The sequence below is a fragment of the Centropristis striata genome, chromosome 7, assembly GCF_030273125.1.
Source record: "Centropristis striata isolate RG_2023a ecotype Rhode Island chromosome 7, C.striata_1.0, whole genome shotgun sequence".
NCBI lineage: Eukaryota > Metazoa > Chordata > Actinopteri > Perciformes > Serranidae > Centropristis > Centropristis striata.
In genome coordinates, this window is record NC_081523.1 from 26,147,107 (window position 1) to 26,167,213 (window position 20,107).

Here is a 20,107-nt window from a genome sequence, read left to right on the forward strand (position 1 = left end):
AAACACTGTTAAGATCACATAAATAAGATGTTCACTGTTGTTTATTCCAGGAATTTTGTCCTGTTGCTGTAAATACTCACAAGTGCAGTGATCCTCAAAGTAAGGTGCGGAGGCCGGCCAAGGGGTCGGTGGCACTCTGCCAAAAGTCCCTGAAATAATACATATATATATCATCATTGATCTCACAAACCCATAAAAGAATCTGCATATATGTTTCATACATGTCGAACATCTTTCTAATACATTCTTTCTCATAAACAGAAGTGTAAAAAGCCTATATTCAATTATTCCAAATATTAGTATAGTAGTATTAGTCTGTATGTTCTCTGTCTTGTAAGGGTTCTCTGCCTTAGTGCACAAAATCCACAGAAATAGTTCCTAAGAAATGCACTTTTTGTATATGTTTGAGTAGCGTTTGCAAAAAAACTCCCAACTTTCCAGGGAAATTGCTTAGCCTTTGAAAAAAATAATGAATCAAAATAGTTCTATTTTAGCAGATTTACATCTTCAGTAGGATCAAGTTGGCTGGAGGCTGAGTGCTACTGGGATCTGGGGTTGACAAGTATTAAAATACAAACTACTGGTATTTTCATTGGAAGTGTTGACAATTACAAAAAAGATAGAATTTTTCCTTTAATAATGTGATCCATTTTCTGCTTAGTATTCTGCACAACATAAGCTGAAGATATCCTGTCCACAGCGGTTGTTTCACCTTTGGGTGCCAGTCGGTGCAGGGTAAACTAAATAAATCAAATAAAAGTTCAAGTGCACACCAGGATACTAGGATTGACAATATTTTATTGACAGATTACATTCAAATATAAATATGTATAATATAATGTATTCTGTTATAAAACAGTATCAATCTGTGATTTATTTTTATTTTTATTTGGTTTATCTTATTTTTGCTGAACGTTAGCAGGATTTAAGGTTTTTGCTGTTAGCATCAGGTAGAGCCTGGCGTTCACTCTGCAGGTCAGATGTGTGTTTAGATGAAGCTAATCACTGGTTTTGCGTTCATGTTAAGAGAAGCAGTGCAGCCAAACTCTCCAGATGGGCACGGAGCTTTGAGAACCACAACTCCCCCGTGAGCCCTGCCCAGCATCACCCATCAAAAAGCTGCCTCACATGGTTTCACTTTTCCTTTCACTCTACTTTATGATATGGAAAATAATAATGATTTTCAGAGACCACATTTTAAAATTAAAATGGGAACAACCTTTTTTTGTCTGTGAGCTCTGCAGCAGTTTAAAGGCTTGAGGAGTTAGTTAGGGCTGTTGTGTGTCTTTAAGCATTGCACATATGGCCAATCTGTTCCAAGGCATCTTTTAAACTCCCTTGCTATCTCTAACCTAGCAGGCTCCTCAGTCACCGCTGGCTCTGTTGGCTCAGCCCAAAGTTGAGCTGAACTGCAGAGCAACACATCAAAGCCCCACCCTCTGAGTCGGCCAGATGTCCCATGGTCATTTTTAAACTCACACCCCGGCACATGACATGGAGCAGTGTGTAAGCATGTAGACAGAGGTGGATGGGCCGCTTGGAAATTGGAAAAGGAAGCCTGTATTTATGAGGTGGTTTGAGGTGCTGTGTTAAGACAGGCTTAGCCTGCCACTCTCCCTCTGACAGCCCTGTTTCCCCCTGAGCAGGGGTGACCAGAGACAGCGAGAGGTGAAGGAGTGAAGGCAGGAAACCTGTCAAAGCAGGTCCAGACCAGACCTGGACCCAAGGTGAACAGACTCACAGGCAGGTGATGCAGCAAATCATACTGACAGAAGATGTAAAGCCTAATGTTCACATTATTTGTATTTTCATAACAAGGAAACACAGGAATTGTGATTCCTAATGTGATTCATTCAGCCCAGTGAATGCTGGGACAGACTGAACGGCCCATGACCTTAAACAGGAAAAGCGTTGTATGAAAAATGAATGTTGTAAGAAACAGAAACACACAGGTTGCAGGCAGTGAAATGCTGGCATTTACCAGTTACCTCCAGCAGTCTCTTCGTTCCATGTTGACGTCATCAAATGTTGGAGTGCCCCGTTGAGATTTAAAGCGGTAGGTTGGACGTGTGGTCTTCTCCGTAGCCGCCACCTTTAACAAGCCCCCAGGCTGCACTCTGAGGGGAGTCTCACATCAAATCTGTCTTCCTGTACCTCAGCTAGAGGTAAGATGAGTGATCTCCCAGAGCAGGGATCCCCTCTCCTCCCCCACACAGCGGCTCTCCTCCCCTCTCCTCTCTGCCACGGCGGCCAGCCCATGTGAGTCAAATTATTGTAATTGAGCAAGGATGGAGTCGGGTGTGAGGTGATCTCTCTCTTCATCCCCTCCCTCCCTCCCTCCCTCCCTCCCTCCCTCCCTCTCTCTCTCTTTCTCTCTCTCAGATATTTCTCCACATGTTGTGAAATGACCAGCAAGCATCCCTCTTACGCTGCCTGTAACACAGAAATCAATTAACTCCTTTCAAGTCAGATCAAAGGCCCAATACACCGTCCAGGTCTCTCCACAACCTGCGGGACAATTAGCTCTCCCTTTGGACAGCGACCAGGCAGGGCAGATGAAGGGAGGCTGCTGCCACCGTTCACATACGTGTGAAGTAGTCGTAAACAAACGGGAAGTGATTGGACATAATTCCAACTCCCATCCCCCTAATTTACCAGTTAGTTAGTGCATAAATACAAGAAGATGATAGGTTCCATTAATCTGCTGGGGGCATCATGACTAAAGGAAAATGGACATTGGCTACTGTATATATCAGGATGTTTGTGCTACTCTAAGCAGCCATGTGGCAGCCGCTACACCCATGGACAGGTTATGAGACAAATGGGCCCCTGGGAGCAGACATGTTAATGCCCCCCAGCCCGCCTCCATATAGGAGCAAGACACCCCAATTTAAATACACAAAAAAGCACTATTAACAATGCAGATGTACTGTTTATACATGTTCTTCTGTGTCTCTTTGTATTTTTTCAAAGTTACTTTCTCTGTGTTCGTGGCCATATTGTATCTCATTATGGTCTCAGGTGAAACAACTTGCCTCCCGTTACCTCTTGTCAGTTTTTAGCCCTGTGTTTGTTTTAGCTCTCTTTATGGTAATTTTGTCCCTTTGTTGTCAGTTTAAATCTCTTTGTTGTTGTTTTGGATCTCTGTGGTTGTTTTTTGTCTCTTTGTGGTAATTTTGTGTCTCTTTGTTGTCAATTTCCATCTCTTTGTGGTAGTTTTGTGTGTCTTTGTTGTTGTGGCTCTCTTTGTGGTCATTTTGTGTCTCTTTGAAGTTGTTTCTTGTCTCTTTGTAGTCACATCGTATCTCTTTTGAATAACTTAGTCTCACTGTGAAGTCCTTTTGTTTCTCTGTTGATGAGCTCTTTGCAGTTGTTTTATGTCTCTAACATGCTGTTTTGTCTGTCTTTGCAGCAATTTAGCATCATATTGTGGTCTTTTTGCTTCTTTTTGTGGTCATTTGTGTCTTTTTGCGATCACTTTGTATCTCTTTTAAGTAATTTCGTCTCCCTTTGTCATAGTTTTGTGTCTCTTTGCAGTCATTTGCAACTCTTTGTGGTCATTTTGTGTCTGTTTTTGGTTGTTTTATATCTCTTTGTAATCAGTTTGCATCTCTATGTGGTCATTTTGGCTCTGGCCCTGGGTCTCCTTGACCCCTTGGGCCCCTAAGCCGGTGTCTGCTATGGCTCGTTCAGTAATGCCAGTAATGCCATGGTTGTGGCACAACATGGGAGTGTGACATCAAACTGATTAGACAAGGGGGTGCGAGGGGAGCTTTCGTCCACAGACAGGTGCACTGACCCTGTCCACCCCTGAAGGTGCCACTTGCATTTTATTGGACATTTAGGGCCGGCCAGCATTTTTTAACAGCCACCTGGATGCAATAAAGGGCCAGCTCCTGAGCTCTGGCTGCCCAGAGGATTTCCCAGCAGCTCCCGTGGGACCTCTGGCTAGTTAAGATGTTTATTAAGCTGAAAGTGGTCCAGTGGGAAAACACAGCACTTCTGAGAGATTCGGGCCAGCAGTTTTCTTGTTAGTTGGAGCGCTCCCCGGAGGATTGGGTTTCTTTTTCTTTCAAACCTCGGAGGGAGGACAGGGTCAGTTCACAGGGCACAAGGTTGACCAACTGGTAACTAGGCACATGAACCCAGGAAGGGGAATATCTAGAGACCATCAAGGTCAGCTTGGAGCCATTCCCACACTTTCCCAAACTGAGTATGTTAGCTAAACACATCCTAAGTAGCTCCAAAATGCAGTTGGATAGCCACTTTAGAAATATCATTCACTAAATTAACAGAAAATATCTTGTGGAACAGGGTTTTTTTTCTCAGAAAACTCTTCTGAATGACTCTTTTCACTTTTAAAATGATTAATTGAAGCCAAAATGTGCGTAGTGCATATGCATGAGTGCATAGTATAACTTCAATACATGGTTATTTCTCTCTTTTTACTGTACGACAGAAGTTCTTTGAAGAAAATGTCCGTTTGGAACATTGCGATGTTAGTTCTGCTTGCTGTGTGACAGATCTTGACCTCACTAAGCTCTGCTGGACCTCTAGTTCAAAGCGCAGCTCTTTAGCCTCAGGCACTCTGCCCTAATAACTTCAGTTAGCCCGTTAGCCCGTGTTTTCCTTTCTCAAAGTTTAGCAGCCGCACTCTGCTTAAAGGAGAAGTGTTTCGAGGACATAGAGAGGAATAGTTAAACTTATCTTCTGCTCAGCTTGATAAATATTACCTCTTCCTTTTATCCTGTTTAATTTTGAACTTTTTCGGGGCCAAACTGCAGAGCCGGTGGTTAGCACATTGTGAACTGAGCAGCACATGCGGCCTGTGATGGGTTTTTAGTGCTCTCTGCCTAATGTTCAGGACAGATTAGAAATGTTCGGCCGTGACAGATGCTGTCTAGATCTTCACTACCAGATCCACCCAGCTGCAAAACATCTGGCTGGATTTCTACCTTTTCCTCTGAAGTGCAGCCTATTAATGACACACCCACCATCATGCATGCGCGCATACACTCGCATTCAGTACACACAAAACACATCCGATTGATCGAGGAGGAAAAAATCACGCGTGCAGATTTTTTATTATCAGGATTTGTTTTATTGCTGCATATTTAATTTGTTTTCTATTTGTCTTTTTATCTTGGTCCTTATCATTGTTAATCATTATTTGCCATGAAAACAAAGCCACTCAATTCCAGCTCTGCATCACAGCCGGTGTATACGTAGATGTATTTAGAATATCTTTCACTAGTTCAGCCGCAGAGTCTGCAAGCACATGCGATTTATTCAGCAGGCACAGAATTTATGCATTCCACATGAGGAGCAGGGTAGCGAAGGCCTACGCTTGTTTTTAATGGCACACATCCTAAAATCATGCTCCTGGCCTCCTGCAGCCTCCACTTTTTTGTGCGTCAGAGGAAACATTATTTTTGCGGAGACAAATCCACTTGATAACATGATCATCTGATGAAAGGAGCTGCAAATCTTGCCTGAGCTGAAGCACTTCTGCTAATGATGAAAACAGTCATGTAACAACAAATGCCACGTATCCCACTGTGACATGACGGTATAATATCAGTTGCTTGTATATACACACACGAGCCAATGTTTTTAAAAGTCTTTTCTCAAAGGGAGAGCCATTGTTTTGTTTCCGTGTCGCTCCTCCACTCAGCACCTCTGTGACGGATGTTGAATGGTCCTTGTTGGGGAAAGATTTAATATTCTTTAGGCGCTCATCAAGAGTTAGAGAAAGTCACCAGTCGCAGTCTCATGGAGACATTTGGAGAGCATGGTTTAATTTAGTTTAAAATTCCCAGGCAGTAAGTTGTTCCTCATGTGTCTGAACAGCTTAGGCTCACATGCAGACTTGTTTGGCCATCGCCTGTGTGTGAAGTAAAACAGAAGGGAAGGGGAGATCCCCACATCACAGAATAAACAGATTTTGTTATTGCTGGGTTTCATAATGTATCATCTGTTACCATCTGTGATCCAACTTTGAACAACTTTTTTTTCCCAATTGTTTTGAAGATAATCCTGTGGAAAGAGAGAAGAATTCATTGGGTTTTAACAAAACATTTGATATGTGTTTTTTATTATCATTATGAAGGCATGACACAATTCAGAAAAGATCTCATTCAATTTACATTTTAGTTTTCACGACTTTACCACAAAAAAGTGTGTGGGAAAAAACTTGAGTTAATGTCATACTCAGTAAATTAATTTCTGATAACACAAAAAATCTGTTTTTTACATTTGATGTTAAAAAACATGAACTATTATTACAACAAAATGACTGAAATTAAAATGAAAAAGTTGAATTTGTGTAGTGCTTTTTTTGGCAAGTTGAATGAATACATGAACTGAAAATAAGTATAACAAAAAAAAGATATCTAAGTTTGTTTATCCAATAAGAATGAGATTTTTATTGCAACTTATTATACTTTTTCTTTGAGGATGGTTGTCATAACACTGAATCAACAGTGAAAAGTAACTGCAAGTTATAGCGGCAAAATGATTGTTAAACCAACAAACTTCTCTGAGGAAAATGTGCATGTATATTATCCTATATTTGTAAAAGATACTTTAATATAATTTATCACAGACCAAAAAAATACAGTGCAACTCACTGCAAGAATAATACCAGAACAGAATGGCTTAAAAATAAAAAAAACATATCACAGCAACAGTGTAAGAAGAGAAAGGACAAAATGGATAAAATAAAAATATAAACATATGAAACATCTAAAAGCAACATACATATTGTAGCAATTTGGGGTCAGAAAATTGTAATTTATGGGTCTGAGATTTTAAAAAAATGTATTTCTAATGATTCAATATTTTTGATGCATATATAATTTTTTTGGTTTAAAAAAATTACATTGACATTTGATGATATATCTGTTAATCTCTTCTTTTTTTAAATTAACAACATATACAAGTCATCAGTAGAAATCGCAGACATGGTGTTTCTACTATTATTCTCATCTAAAAGAGTTACAGATTCGAATTGAACAGAAAAAATTTGTAAATGGTATACAAAGTATTTAAAATATAGAAAAATATAAATAATGAATACAACAACTTTAAAATAATAATGATAGAAATATTATTAATTTTCGTGTAATGGATCCAAAAAGTTTACACTAACCTGAAGTTTTAGACACAAATCCTGTGTTTCACTGCATTGAAAGTTGTATAAACAATAATAACATATGATTCTGACATGTGATTCTAAAGAATAAATAATGTTCATTTTGTTTAATTAATATATTCATAGAATGTATTTCTTATTTCTGTACCTGATTCACAGTGTTTTATATTAGCATTTCTCCAGTTGTTATTTTTAAGTTATAAAAGGAGTTAACCAGTGGGTTGTACTGCCTGGTTTCGTCCAGCAGGGGGTGATATTGTAATTCAGATAGTTGCTTTTAGGGGTTTCGGGGTGATATCAGCATACAACTGTGAAGTAAAATGTGTTTGGACTGAGTCAGGGGACCAGGTGCATAAATCTGACTGCATCCTGGATCACTGTCATCGGATGACACCACAGTGTTTCTGAGGAGAGCATGTGGTTTTGAGCTCAGCATGGTGATCTATACCACTATGGCAATACATTTAAATACATTTAATGCAAATCCCTTAAAGACAGCTTACTTTTCACCACATTTTATTTAAGTGGTTATTCTCTATATTATGATATATTACGTATTACTTTGATTATTATTATTATTTTTTTTTTTTTACTAAACATTACTCTGAAATCAACATAATTATACAGGAAATGGATATTAGTGACTGTGGACTATTATTTAGGTAGGCTATTTCTCTGTATTTCAATATTCCATATGCACCCATAACTCAACTATATTTAAGTTATAGCAGTTTGTTTAATTGTGTACTCAAAAGGTAGCAGCAAAACTGTCAATATTCACTTTTTAAATCACTATGATTGTAATATTCTATTTATCTGTATTTCTTTATATATAACTATCTATCTAGGGATTTGCTTTCACAATTTAGTGGGTTTAAACAATTACATGCTTCAAGGTTTTCAAAAAATGTCATTATTTATTATATCAGATGTAGTGCTATAGTTATAAGCATTTGTATAATTTTAGATGTGCTGATATTAATATTATATAGTCAATCACTGTTTGGGAATGTTAATTAGTTCAATGTTAATCAAAGTAGCCTAAAGCTTGGTTTGGCTCTGTGTCTTAACAAACTACACAAATGCAGGTAAACAGTTCTCAGACTCACATTTCAAATGTCAGCTCGCTGTCACACAGAGCCCTGTCAGGCCATCTGTCAAGAACTCAATAAATTTGTCAGTGGAAAAAAGAAAAAAAAGCTGAATCCAATAAATCATAACATAAACAAATCTAGCCATGGGTTGACAGTGCTGTATTATACTTTGGCTTAATCCTGGGGGAGTTGGGATTATCCTGCAGTATCATTTTTTTTTTTGGCTGCCTCAGTAAGATGGAACGTGTGGGCCAGAAGAATGAAAGCAGAAATATATGTGAGTGAAGAAGGGGATGTGATTTAAATAAATAAATAAACTATCTGTGCGCATTTATTGCAAATTTAAGCAAACTCAACTAAATAAGAAATGCTTATATGTAATATAAAAATAGTGTAAAATCAAATGGATTTAATTTGTGGCTTAAATTAAAAATCAGGACCAGTTGTTGTATGCTACTTGTGTATTCAGGGGCCCTCAGGCCTGTGGGGCCCTGCATCACATCCCATTTTTGTTATTACAGCAGCCCAGCGCCTGTTTACTTCCTGCGCGAAATCACACTCAGAATATACACGTTTTGAAATAAGACAGCGACTAAAACCTGTAGAAAACATGATAACTCAGCAATGTTCTTTCGAAAACGAAGAAGATTGAATTACAGTCAATTCCTCGCGAATTGCGGAGGTGCAAACCTTCAATAAGCGCCAGTGCTGATCCAGGAGCGGTCAGCAGCTCCGTTGACTTGACGTGGAAAACGCTCTGCTGCTCTTGAAATCTTCTTTACGGCCACAGTCATGATTTTTACACAAACGTCCACATGTCCGTGCTAAATGAAGCGTATCAAACAACGTTTCCCACAATTCTCTAATGTATTTAGCAGGAGAAACTGCTGCTGTGCTGCTGCTGCTGTCTGTTTTTAAGATGCTCAAGTGCAACTCGGCAAACAAATTAAAGTAGCCTGTATTTTTTTTTTTTTTTTTTTGCTCTTTCACTGGAGCTTTTTAAAAAATAAAAAAATAAAAAAAGCATCATGGAGAGCTTAGAAACACTCATTAAAAGATCAAAGTGACTTAACTATCAAAGTCCTCTAGCAATGCAATTTAGGGAGCCATTATGTGTTTGGTTTGCAGAGTTTCTGCTTTGAGGATGTGAAATGTTCTTCACTAAGGTATTTTATTTTTTACAATCGTGCTTATCTTTGCGCTTTGTTTTAGGCTCACATTTCAGCCCAACGATGATGACATAGAAGCAGCGTTTATTACAGCCCACATAGCCTATTCAATTTCATGATGATTATTATTTTTTGCGATTATTTTTTTATTTTTTATTTTTTTCAATACATTGACTTTAGCCTGCGGCTTTAAGGCCTGACACAGTGCGAGTTGTGTGAGTTATTCTCTGGGTTGGAAAAATGAATTGATCCTGCGTGACTTATAAACAGCGTGACGTAAATGTAATTAAAGTCGAAAAACGCTCCATATGTTTAGACATATATTTTAATTTGATTGACGCGTTTGTTTTGATAAGATTTAAATGTAACGAAGTCGTGAAATAACTTTATTTATTATTTTACTATTCATTATAAATTATTGTAGTAGTGTATTTCGTGTCAATTTTGCTCCATTCTGTGTTATTTATTTATAATTTATCATTCATCTATAATGACGCACTATTTTAAATAGGCGTAATATGATAGTTATAACCGAGAATTGATTTATTGGTTTACTTGACGCACCTTTGAGCCTCGTCAATTGTAATGTCAAATCCAACATTTTTACAGGAAAAAGTGTGCGCAAATTTTCACAATTTTAACTCAACCATTTAAGCATGATATTTCCGAAATAATTTGCTCTTCCATCGTCATTTCTGTTTTAATATGCTGATAATAATCTGAAACTCAGCAGGAATGTGCATTGCCATAATGACGCATTATAATGATCTCTTACCTTTCCGATGGATGCAACACTCCTGCTTACTTTAAAGTAAATTACTAAACTTTAGGAGACCATTGCTTTCTGTACTGCACACCTGCTGCAACGTTTTTTTTTCTCTTCCTGCCTTATAGCAGCAGGAGAGGGAGGGCTTGTCATGTAGAGGCTCATTAAAACACCGCCGGCTAAAAGTTGGCGGATTGATTTATTGAATGAATGTTTGATGTCCTCATTCACACAAGTGACCTGGCCGATCACTGGGGAGGGGGGAGGTGGAGCAGGAGAACAGGGTTACACGGGATATATATTATGTTATATTGTTTATTTTTTTTAAATGTATTGATTATATTGTATTGATAGTGCTCAGCTCATAATGCTTCTTAGTGCTAAGATAATCCAATATAGAGCGAGGCGGAGGTAATTGACCTCATGCTGATAGAAGTGCTGCAAATAGAAGAAGCAGAAAAAAACAGCTAAGCCGGGGGCGGATGACTTCATGAGTGGCAGGTATGTACTGATTTTAACTCTACATATGTGTTCGTTTATGAAAAACATACGGATTCATATTGTTTTTATTTGTGCTCGAAACATTTATGTTATAGTTGTATAGGCCTAATTATAAAAATGTGAAAATAGATGAAAATACTCATTTCTTCTTCTGTGTTTTTACTCCTCTGCCTTATACAACTATTCTCTGAGTGACCGGCAGAGGGCAACGCCAACAGTCTGCTCTCTGTTTTCCAAACTGGGCTACAGGTCATCGCCTTGATGCTTCACAAAGAACATCAAAAACAACAGCGAGGCCTTTGGACTCAAGGTAAACGCTGCACACACACTTTAGATCTTTCTGCAGAAAAATGTGGGTTTTTTCATTCCTTTATTTTACAATAAATAATGTGAAATATATGACATATGTTTTATTTTTCTTAAATTAATTTCCAGCAAGCTATTGTTATAATAATAATCATCTGTATTATTATACAGTTGCTTTCTCAGTCACTCTTCGCGTCTTAATTGTCTTTAATTGAGCAGCAGACAGTTTGATTATTTTATTTTCAAATATATATTTAAAAAAAAATAAAAAATGCTGGAATTAGTTTGTCTGATCATATAGCAACGTTGCATTAAAATATGTTTCTTTAAAACGTGTGTCCCATGAGTCTAGTCTTCGTATGTGTTACATCCGGGGCTTTATTAAACTTGATAACAATGAGCTCCTCATGCAGCGCACAGTCTCCTATTAGCAGTCTTGTAATATCGGAAAGGCCTCGGTGCAACAACAGTCTTATAACAATACTCCGCACCTCTGCAAACTGCAAATATCATATCTATATAAAAATATGATTTTGCACATATATGTGGATGTAGATCTACATAAACATATCTTGACTGAGAAAAAAAACGTATGTATATATATAAGTATATATATATATATATATATATATATATATATAAAATTATGAGTGTTTTTGGGATTTTCTGCACAAAGGCTGAATCCTCAGATAATAACAATATAGCTGCTGTGTTTCTGCAAAAATAAATATAGCAAAAACAGCATAGGGCTGCAAGAATTATTAATATTATTTTTAATACCATCGGTGCTTGTTCCTGACCGACCCAGAGATGGATAGCATTGGCCACCTCAGTGTTAGACAGACCGCTGTTATCACCACTGATCGCCAGGTGCATCAGCTGAAAGGGGACAGCAGCTTCCACTGGAAACAATACACAAAAGAGCAAAGGAAAGGCATGTGTTGCTGATCTCTATTTTTCACTACTGACGGAAATAAAGCATCACTATCAACCCATGAAGAATATATAGGCTACGGCTGATTATGTGGCTTCAATATATTCAAGTGATTTAAAAAAAAAAAAAATCTCCCCAGGATGCAGCATTTTATCAGAAAGCGCGTGATATAATACGCCTTATAACTAACTAAATTACAGAGCAATAAAATCGGCTACTTGTTGTTGTTGTAGTAGTGGTTGTGGTTTGCTATTATTATTATTATTATTATTATTATTGCTGTTGTTGTTATTATTATTATATCAGTGCTTCAGTGTGAAGCCAGGCCTGTGTAAAATCTCACTTTTCTCTCTCTGCTCTTCTTTACGCTTCACTCCATGTGTGTGTTGTTATTGGACTGTGTGCAGCAGCACTGTACTCTTCTCCAATAGCATCCCAATGGCAGTGAATGGGAGAATGAAAAAAGTGTAGCCATGCATGTAGGAGTGGGAGGATCCACTCGCTTCAATCTCGATCTCAGACTTTTTGCAGCGACAGGGGCACAACCAACCAACCGTCTCTGTTACTTCCAAAGAGTTACTGCCGGGACATCTACATACATAACACTCTCCTATTTTTTGCGGATTTGTTGTCAAGTTTTGGTTGCTTCTTCTTTCTCACCTTTAACAAAACTGTTACCCGTGAAGAAGTCTCCCAGCTTTTCAGCCGTCGGCTTGAGGACGAGAAGATAAAGCTTCCTCAGTCCTCTAATCATAACAGGTGACTGTTGAGAGAGTTTATTGTGTTCTTTCTGTCTCTCCACGCTTTTCTGACACAGTGAGGATTTGTGTAGCCGGCTTACGCAGTCTTTACCTTTTAACTATCGCGATCATCAGTTTTTTTTATTCTTTTTTTGTTGCATTTCATCTAGCTCATTTTGTAGTTTTCCTCCTCCGGGCTGCAGGCTGTGTGTCGCACAGGAACTCGAGCGGTTTCAACAGGTTTCAGCTTCACCCTCGCTCTGCCTCAGACAAGCTTTTTGTGTGCCCGGGATTCTCTTGTTCGAGTCTGACCGTATTCTTATGGATATTGCAACAGGTCTGGTGTCACTGGAGCGCCTCTCCGCGGGAGAACAGTCCGAGACGTGCATCATGCTTGACGGCATAAAAATTGAAGATCATCCCCTGCGATCGGGACAAGCCACGCTCGGAGTCATACTCGGTGAGTCTTCTTCTTCTTCTTTTTCTTCTTTTACTTCTTTCACTTCTTCTTCTTTTACTTAATAAACAGCAGCAAATCACTGTGAACTGGCAGCACCGGGTCAGACTGTTATTCCTGTCTGGATGCCATTACCATGCCCACTGCTTTTTTGTTCCCTACGATCAAGAAAAGTTCACATGCACACATGAAAACGGATAAAACTACAGATAATAATGAAAAATTTAGTTTTATTCACACGTTATTGTACCGGCAAGGCGTTTTGCGCGTACCCAGGCATAAAACCTGGAGCTGTGATGTGATCTGCAGGCCTCATTGGACACAAAATATCAAATTCATTCATTAAAACATGCTTTTTTAAAATTAAATTTAACACCACACACATCTGCTGATTTCTTTAATGTGTAGGCCTTTAATTTCGACAGTCCTTGACTCAGGCCTTCTCTCTTTTCTGACGGGCCGTTTATTCCAGGGACTGACTGTCATCATCCATCAGTGTGTGAAGGATGCCAGCGTCCCATCTCCGACCGCTTCTTGATGAGAGTCAACGATTCCTCATGGCATGAGGAGTGTTTGCAGTGCACCGTGTGTCAACAGCCCCTCACCACCAGCTGTTACTTCAGAGAAAGGAAACTTTACTGCAAACACGACTACCAACAGTAAGCACAACCATCTCAGAGAATATCTCCTCTCCCCTTTTCTGCATCTCTTCAGATTGCTTTGGTTGGTGTAGTGATTTTTTTTGAAAATGTGATGGCTTTGGCTGCTGGAGGCCTTCTGTGTGTCATTCACGGTGCAAAAAATACAGTCGTTCAGCTAGTGTGAAGTCCAATTCGAATTTTTCTAAATTTAAGAAGTGTAAAAATGTATCGACATGGAGGTGTGTTATTTAAATTAACCTGTTGTTCTGCAGGAGTTAAAAAATATTCTGCATAATTGTAATTTATTATCAATGAAAGAGCAACAGGAAAAAGTGGAATTAAATATGAGCTTTTATTTTCTTAATGATTTTGAGTATTAGATGAAAGTGCTCACACTGGCTGGAAGACGCTGGCATTAGCGGTCATATATTATTGTCATATGTGTTTGTCTTACTCATGTCACCGTGGCCCACGATATTTCCACATGTGTCTGCGGAACAAGCGCTTTTCAAACAAAAAGATGTGATCCCACTCAGGCCCGAGAGTGTGTTGGCGTGCCGGCTGCATGTTTTTTTTTATTCCGCTGGCTGTCAGGTATTTCCTGGTTACATCCTGTGGCCTTTACCCATCACAATCCACCACATTAGATTTCAATCAAAATATGGAAAACAATTTTTCTGTTGTGTTTCTTTATGGAGAGTGAGCCCACGGCGCAGTGTAGCCTAGATTTAATTTCCGATCAACCCAAATTATTTTATTCTGAAAATCCAATGCCTCCAATTAACCTTAAATATTCTGTTTTAAAAATTTGTTTTATTATTTTACCGTCACAATTTTTATCGTGTTTTTTTTATTTAATTTAAGACTATCTTTATTTTATTTAATGCAATTTCTGTTTTATTTTATTTCAGGCTATTTTATTTTTATTGGTTATGACGTGTTTTCGCACGCGGTATAATATGAGACATGGCAACAATTTAATGGTTTAATGAAAAACAATGTGCGTTGTTTTAACTGCATATGATTTATATGTACCTGCAAGCTAAATACGCTAACGTGGATTTAGTAAGAAAAAAATCATTATAAGTGTAGGCATTTGCGCACACAAGACTCTCTCTCTCTCTCTCTCTCTCTCTCTCTCTCTCTCCCTCCCTCTCTCTCTCTCTCTCACACACACACACACACACACACTCACACACTAATACCAACGATTTTAAAAGCATGAATCATTTATTGTTAAATTAATAAAAGTTTTAGAATTTTTAGAAGAAACATTAAAAAAACTTATTTTGGGTTAAAATGCTGGAGTGTGATAATAACAGCAGACCAATGTGATTAAATGCAGATTTTAATTTTGAACAATTGTTGTGCTAAATTCATAGCAACACAATAAAATACAAAACAGCATTATTAATATCACAGACACTAAAAATATTAATTTAATAAATTATAGATAAATTATAATAATGTAGGAATTGCCCTCCTGGTGTTTTTTATTTTAAAGTAAATTACAGAAAAGTTTTACATTCTTTATTAGGCCTGTGACAGGAAGTGGCATGGCAGCCATTATCCATGCAGCGAGATAAATTAGTAAATTGAATTAGTAAATTATCACATAAAAGCAGCAGAGATGGCAGATATGGTGAGGCAAAGTAACAGAAGTAACAACAATGCTGAGGGTTGCTGTTTGGCCTGCGAGGACCCTGGGGTGCCCTGTGTTTCTCATCGCATCAGCGCTTTTCATGCTTGTCACTAAATTTTCAGCTTTTTGTGTGCGGCCTTTTTAACAATTCTACTTCGATTACCGGGACATTATGGCTCTCTGCTAGATACCTTGCAAGCAAACAAAGAGTTACATCTATTGCCATGCGTGCCATTCATCCAGCTTTGTGACAGGAGTGTAGTCGGCTGATAACAATGGAAAATTCATAGCAGTAACTATGGGATACCAGAGCCCCGGCGTCACGGCTCAGAGGTGGCTGGAAGCTGAGACAGTCCGGCTGAGAGAAGGATCTCTTTCTCATGCCTCTTATAGTGCTGTCCAGTTGTACTTTTACTATTTGTTTGGTGTGTGTAAAGACAAGACATAAACATAAAGAGACAGATCTATTTTTTATTCCAAATAATTATTTCCTGGCATTTAGTGTGCAATATGCTTTTGAAGTACCGTATTTGGTATATAACTGACCATTTCCCCTTTTTCTCGGAGTGTTGTGAGCTTGTGTGGCAAGTCCGACTCAGCCAAACACAACAACCTGCTGGGCGACGTCCTGCTCTCACACACTGTTATTCATCACATCTTTTAATTCTTCACCCTCCTCCCCCCACTTTTTTTTTTTTTGTTGTTCACCCCTCCCAGGTCAAACACTGGCTGGAGGGTCCTTCCATCACACAGACACAAGCGTCCCACTTTTTTTTGTTTATTCCATTTTCATTGATGGGATACTTAAAGATGTAATTGGCACCTTTTTGACTTTTATGACACCCATTTAAGATGCATTTGTCAGCCCACAAACTGCTTTGGGCTGTGAGGAGAGCTCGTAGCCTTACAGAGTTCTACGTGCCTAATTACATTCCTACAGCAACTGATTCATGCCCCGTAATCAGCTCTCACTAGCTATAATAAATCAAGGAATTGGCAAGCAGTCTTTTTTCGCACCTTTGGAAGAGGTTTAAGTGCAGACGGGGGAAAACAATTGTGTACTGTGTTATTAAAACTCCCACCAACACAGTTCAACACATCATGCTCCATATAGTGCAATTATATAGTAACAAGATTGGATTATATTGACCTCTTTTTATGCCATGCAGCTGACCTGCATTTGTTGTCATTGATAGGAAAATTTGTGAATGAGGTAATATTTTTGATTCCAAAAACAAATGCAAGGCAAGGAAAAAGAGAATTAATAGAATATTAAAGAGGAAAAATACAGCCACCCTTTTTTGTAAGGATATTTCAAGTTTGATAGAATCGAAGGTAAATATGCAGAGCTGTCAATTGGACACGAGCCATAGCCGTAGAGGAGGAACAAGCTTGAACGAGACGGGCGGTATGTAAAAGGTAGAGTGGAATTACACCACCCCGAGAGAGTTTGTTGTGCCCTGGTGTTTGGAGGTCAATTATACATCATTAGGAGGAGGGAGATCTTTTCCCCAGGGAGACCTTTCCTCTAACCAAGCAGATGCTTTGAAAGGAGCCATGTAATAAGGCCTATCACTTCACCGAAGTGTTGGACAACACCCCTGTAATGGACTGCCTTGTTAGAAACTGCCATGGGCTCCATCTACAAAACATAACATTAAATAAACTTTTTTATACACCATGCTGCCTACTTTTGGGTCCTGCTGATGCATTAAAACATCGCATTCCAGTGTGGATTTTTTTTTTATTCTCCATGCTCTATAAAGTTTTACTATCCAGCAAAATGTTATTTTAGTATGTTTCATTTGTTACTCATCCAAAATGTACCAGCGATGCAGATTTTTCCAAAATTTTAAATTCACGTGCAGTAAGCAAAATTTAATTCAGGTCACGGTAGTATGAGTTGTAGGAAAACACAGCAGTGATGAAGCCATAAAAACAGAGCTCCCAGAACCTGTCTCACCTCCCATGTATGCTGGACGATCCCCCGGTGTGCTGAGAGGTGCTTTTTAGAAATGTTTGGAGTGCCCTCCTGTGAAATTGTTGTTTTTTAATTAGCTGTGCTTGGGACTCTGCAGCAGTGTGTGCCGGATAGATGCTGACGGCTGGGTTTCTGTGTTAGCTCACCAAGTGTGTGTGTTTTACTCGCTCTAGGACACTCCCGCGTGGCCTGGCACTTTGTGAACGCTCATACGCACACCAAAAAAAGAAAAGAAAAAAAAAAGGATGTACTTTGTGTTGTCAACCCAGCCGTGTAGTTTTATAGTTAATTAAAGACTGTCCTCAGTCCTGCTAAAGTATTTCAGCAGCAGCTCTGATGTGTGGGCGTTCCTTTGTGCAACACTTCCTAACTTTCAGCTCAACTTTCCCTTTTTTTTAATTCTCCCTAAAAAGGATAAAAATGTGTCTTTAGCCACTGGTCTTGGGTAAATAAAAGAAGGACCTCTACAGAGAGACAAATCTAATGTTAGAAACACTAAGCCAGATAATATTGCTTCAGCTTGCTGGGATTTTTAGTGCTCGGCAAGGAGCTAGCTGAAGCTGGCCCCGTTCCTCTGTAAGGAAGTATTGGGTTTTATGTCAACATGGCTCGGCCTGTCCCAGCAGCATACTAGGATGCATCATCTGTCATCTCATGGTTTGCTAACTGTCCCCCCTCCCTGGCATATTTAGACCCATTAAAGGACCTGTTGGAGTGCTATTTATTTGCATCACTAGCTACATCTCAGATTTTTTTTTGTGCTTTCCGGTTCCCACAAATAGCTCTTTGAGTGATAAATATTTAATTTAAACATATCATCTTACATGAACTCTTGTATATATGAATAGTGCTGTTGTAGATTTTACACCAGCTACATCTATACAGCTTCAGTAGCCTTCTATTTATATTCACTTGATGTTTTAGTTTTTTTGTGATGCTGTCAGTAAGAATTGTAAAATCACGTGATTTCATGATATTATAAAGGCTGATTTAAATGAGCAGAGTGTGTATGTGTGTGTGTGGGAGGGGGCTGTGCTGGTGTGTATGTGTATGTAGCAGCAGTTGGAACACAAAGCACTTTGCAGGATGCTCCGGGAAGCCACAGAGGCTCAGCCACGGTAATGCCCATCACCACTTTAGAGGCCAGACTGGTGGCGAGGGATGTGGAAAGAGGTCTCTGTGGCTTTGTGTGGGGGGGGAGCTGTAGTGCAGGGGAGGAGAAGGATCTGCAGAGGGATCTGCCTGGTGTGCTCACATTACACTGGATGATAGCAGAGGGGTGCAGAGGAACTCAAGCATGCAATTTGTTGGTAGCCACAATTTAACCTCATCTCCTAAAGCCGGCTGTTAGGCAGCCAGTGGGACATGTCAGTCAATCGGGAATGCTAATCAGTGACGGTGGAGAGAAAGCCCTCGGCTCGGCAATGTAGTGATTTTCATAACTGGCTCCGGGTCCACGGGCCTTCAGGTTTATTTTCACAGCATGACAACTCTTCATAACAAAAAAAAAGGAAGGCAACCACAAACCATTAAATGCAATTTACAAATTAGATTTTGGCTAAATCTGTGAAATACTGCAATAGGCCTCTCAAAGTAGGCAACCGAGAAATATACACACTCAGCAAATGTTTTCTATTTCAATTTGCCAGATTACATGTTTAAATCTGAAGAATGGACATTTTTACTGGCTGGATTTTAGAAATTTTGAATATAATTGCCAGTGTTTTCAGATAAAAGTGTAGCATGTGCATAATTAATACCTGCACATTCCCAGTATTTTTTTAAATCACATTTCCTATCTGTTTGTTTCATTCTGCTTCTATAGTTTGGAAATAGCCCACACTTGTTTCTCCAGGCAGCCTGGTCGAACGTGCATGAGAAATTGAGACATGGCCTCTGCTGCTGGCTCGCAGTATCGCTGCTGGCCCCAACTGTGTATATGTGATCCCACTCTGGAATGTTTTTCCAACACGTAGGCTTTTCACAGATACACTAGAGAGGACTGGCATCATAGTGGCAAGTGCTGCATTCAGACTGTTGTGTGCCCAAGGCTTACTCTCACACTCACGTCACACATTCTAGCTCTACATGGGAATGGGCAGAGCAGTGTGTTTGTCTACATACACCCCAGGTTTTTGTGAGGGTGTGGGCGCATGTGTATGTGTGTGTGTACACTTGCTTCCTCTCTCTGCTGCTTTCTTTCTTTGTCTCTAATCTAAGCTCTTTCCACTGCCTCACATTCAGTCTCTTTATTTTTAAAGATACATTTTAGCATCTTAGTTCGTGCATGTCTGTATTTCAGATTTTTGTACACATACAAAACACTTTTTTTTTTTTTACCACTTTTAATCTTCATCAAATGAGATTAGCCCCCAAATACCGGTATTCCTGCCCAAAGTGACTGACAGAGATTTGCACTTTTATCATTAAGTGTGACACTAAGCTGGTCGGAGCTTTGTCTTGAATGGAGGGTCTGACGGAAACAGGGGCTCCTAATCCTTTTATTTGTGTCAGGCCCAGAAAGAGGGAAGAATGGGGCTGGGGTGGGATGGGGCTGCAGAATGCCACGGCCCTTAGTCCCCTCCAGACCCGGCCTCCACAGCCAAGTGAGCATGAGACTCATCCTATGTGGTCTATGCACTCGAGCGGACGCATACACACTCATGCGCACACAGGCGGGCGCACATTTGTGCATCTACAGTATGCTAAAATGTTTGCTCAAG

General features: G+C 39.2%; 1 protein-coding gene across 2 annotated transcripts in view; it reads left to right on the top strand.

Annotated features, from left to right (window-relative positions):
• Positions 1 to 9,822: 9,822 nt before the first annotated feature.
• Positions 9,823 to 20,107, top strand: part of lmx1bb (LIM homeobox transcription factor 1, beta b) — a 52,238-nt gene continuing 41,953 nt past the window's right edge. Inside the window, exons 1-4 of one of the 2 annotated variants that reach the window (XM_059338195.1) lie at positions 9,823 to 10,683; positions 10,933 to 10,993; positions 13,001 to 13,123; positions 13,593 to 13,779. In XM_059338195.1, the coding sequence (XP_059194178.1) occupies positions 10,945 to 10,993; positions 13,001 to 13,123; positions 13,593 to 13,779 (359 nt within the window). In that variant the 5' untranslated portion in view covers positions 9,823 to 10,683; positions 10,933 to 10,944. Of the gene's footprint in view, positions 10,684 to 10,932; positions 10,994 to 12,382; positions 12,683 to 13,000; positions 13,124 to 13,592; positions 13,780 to 20,107 lie in introns of those variants that run through there. The other variant, XM_059338196.1, reaches the window with a different exon arrangement.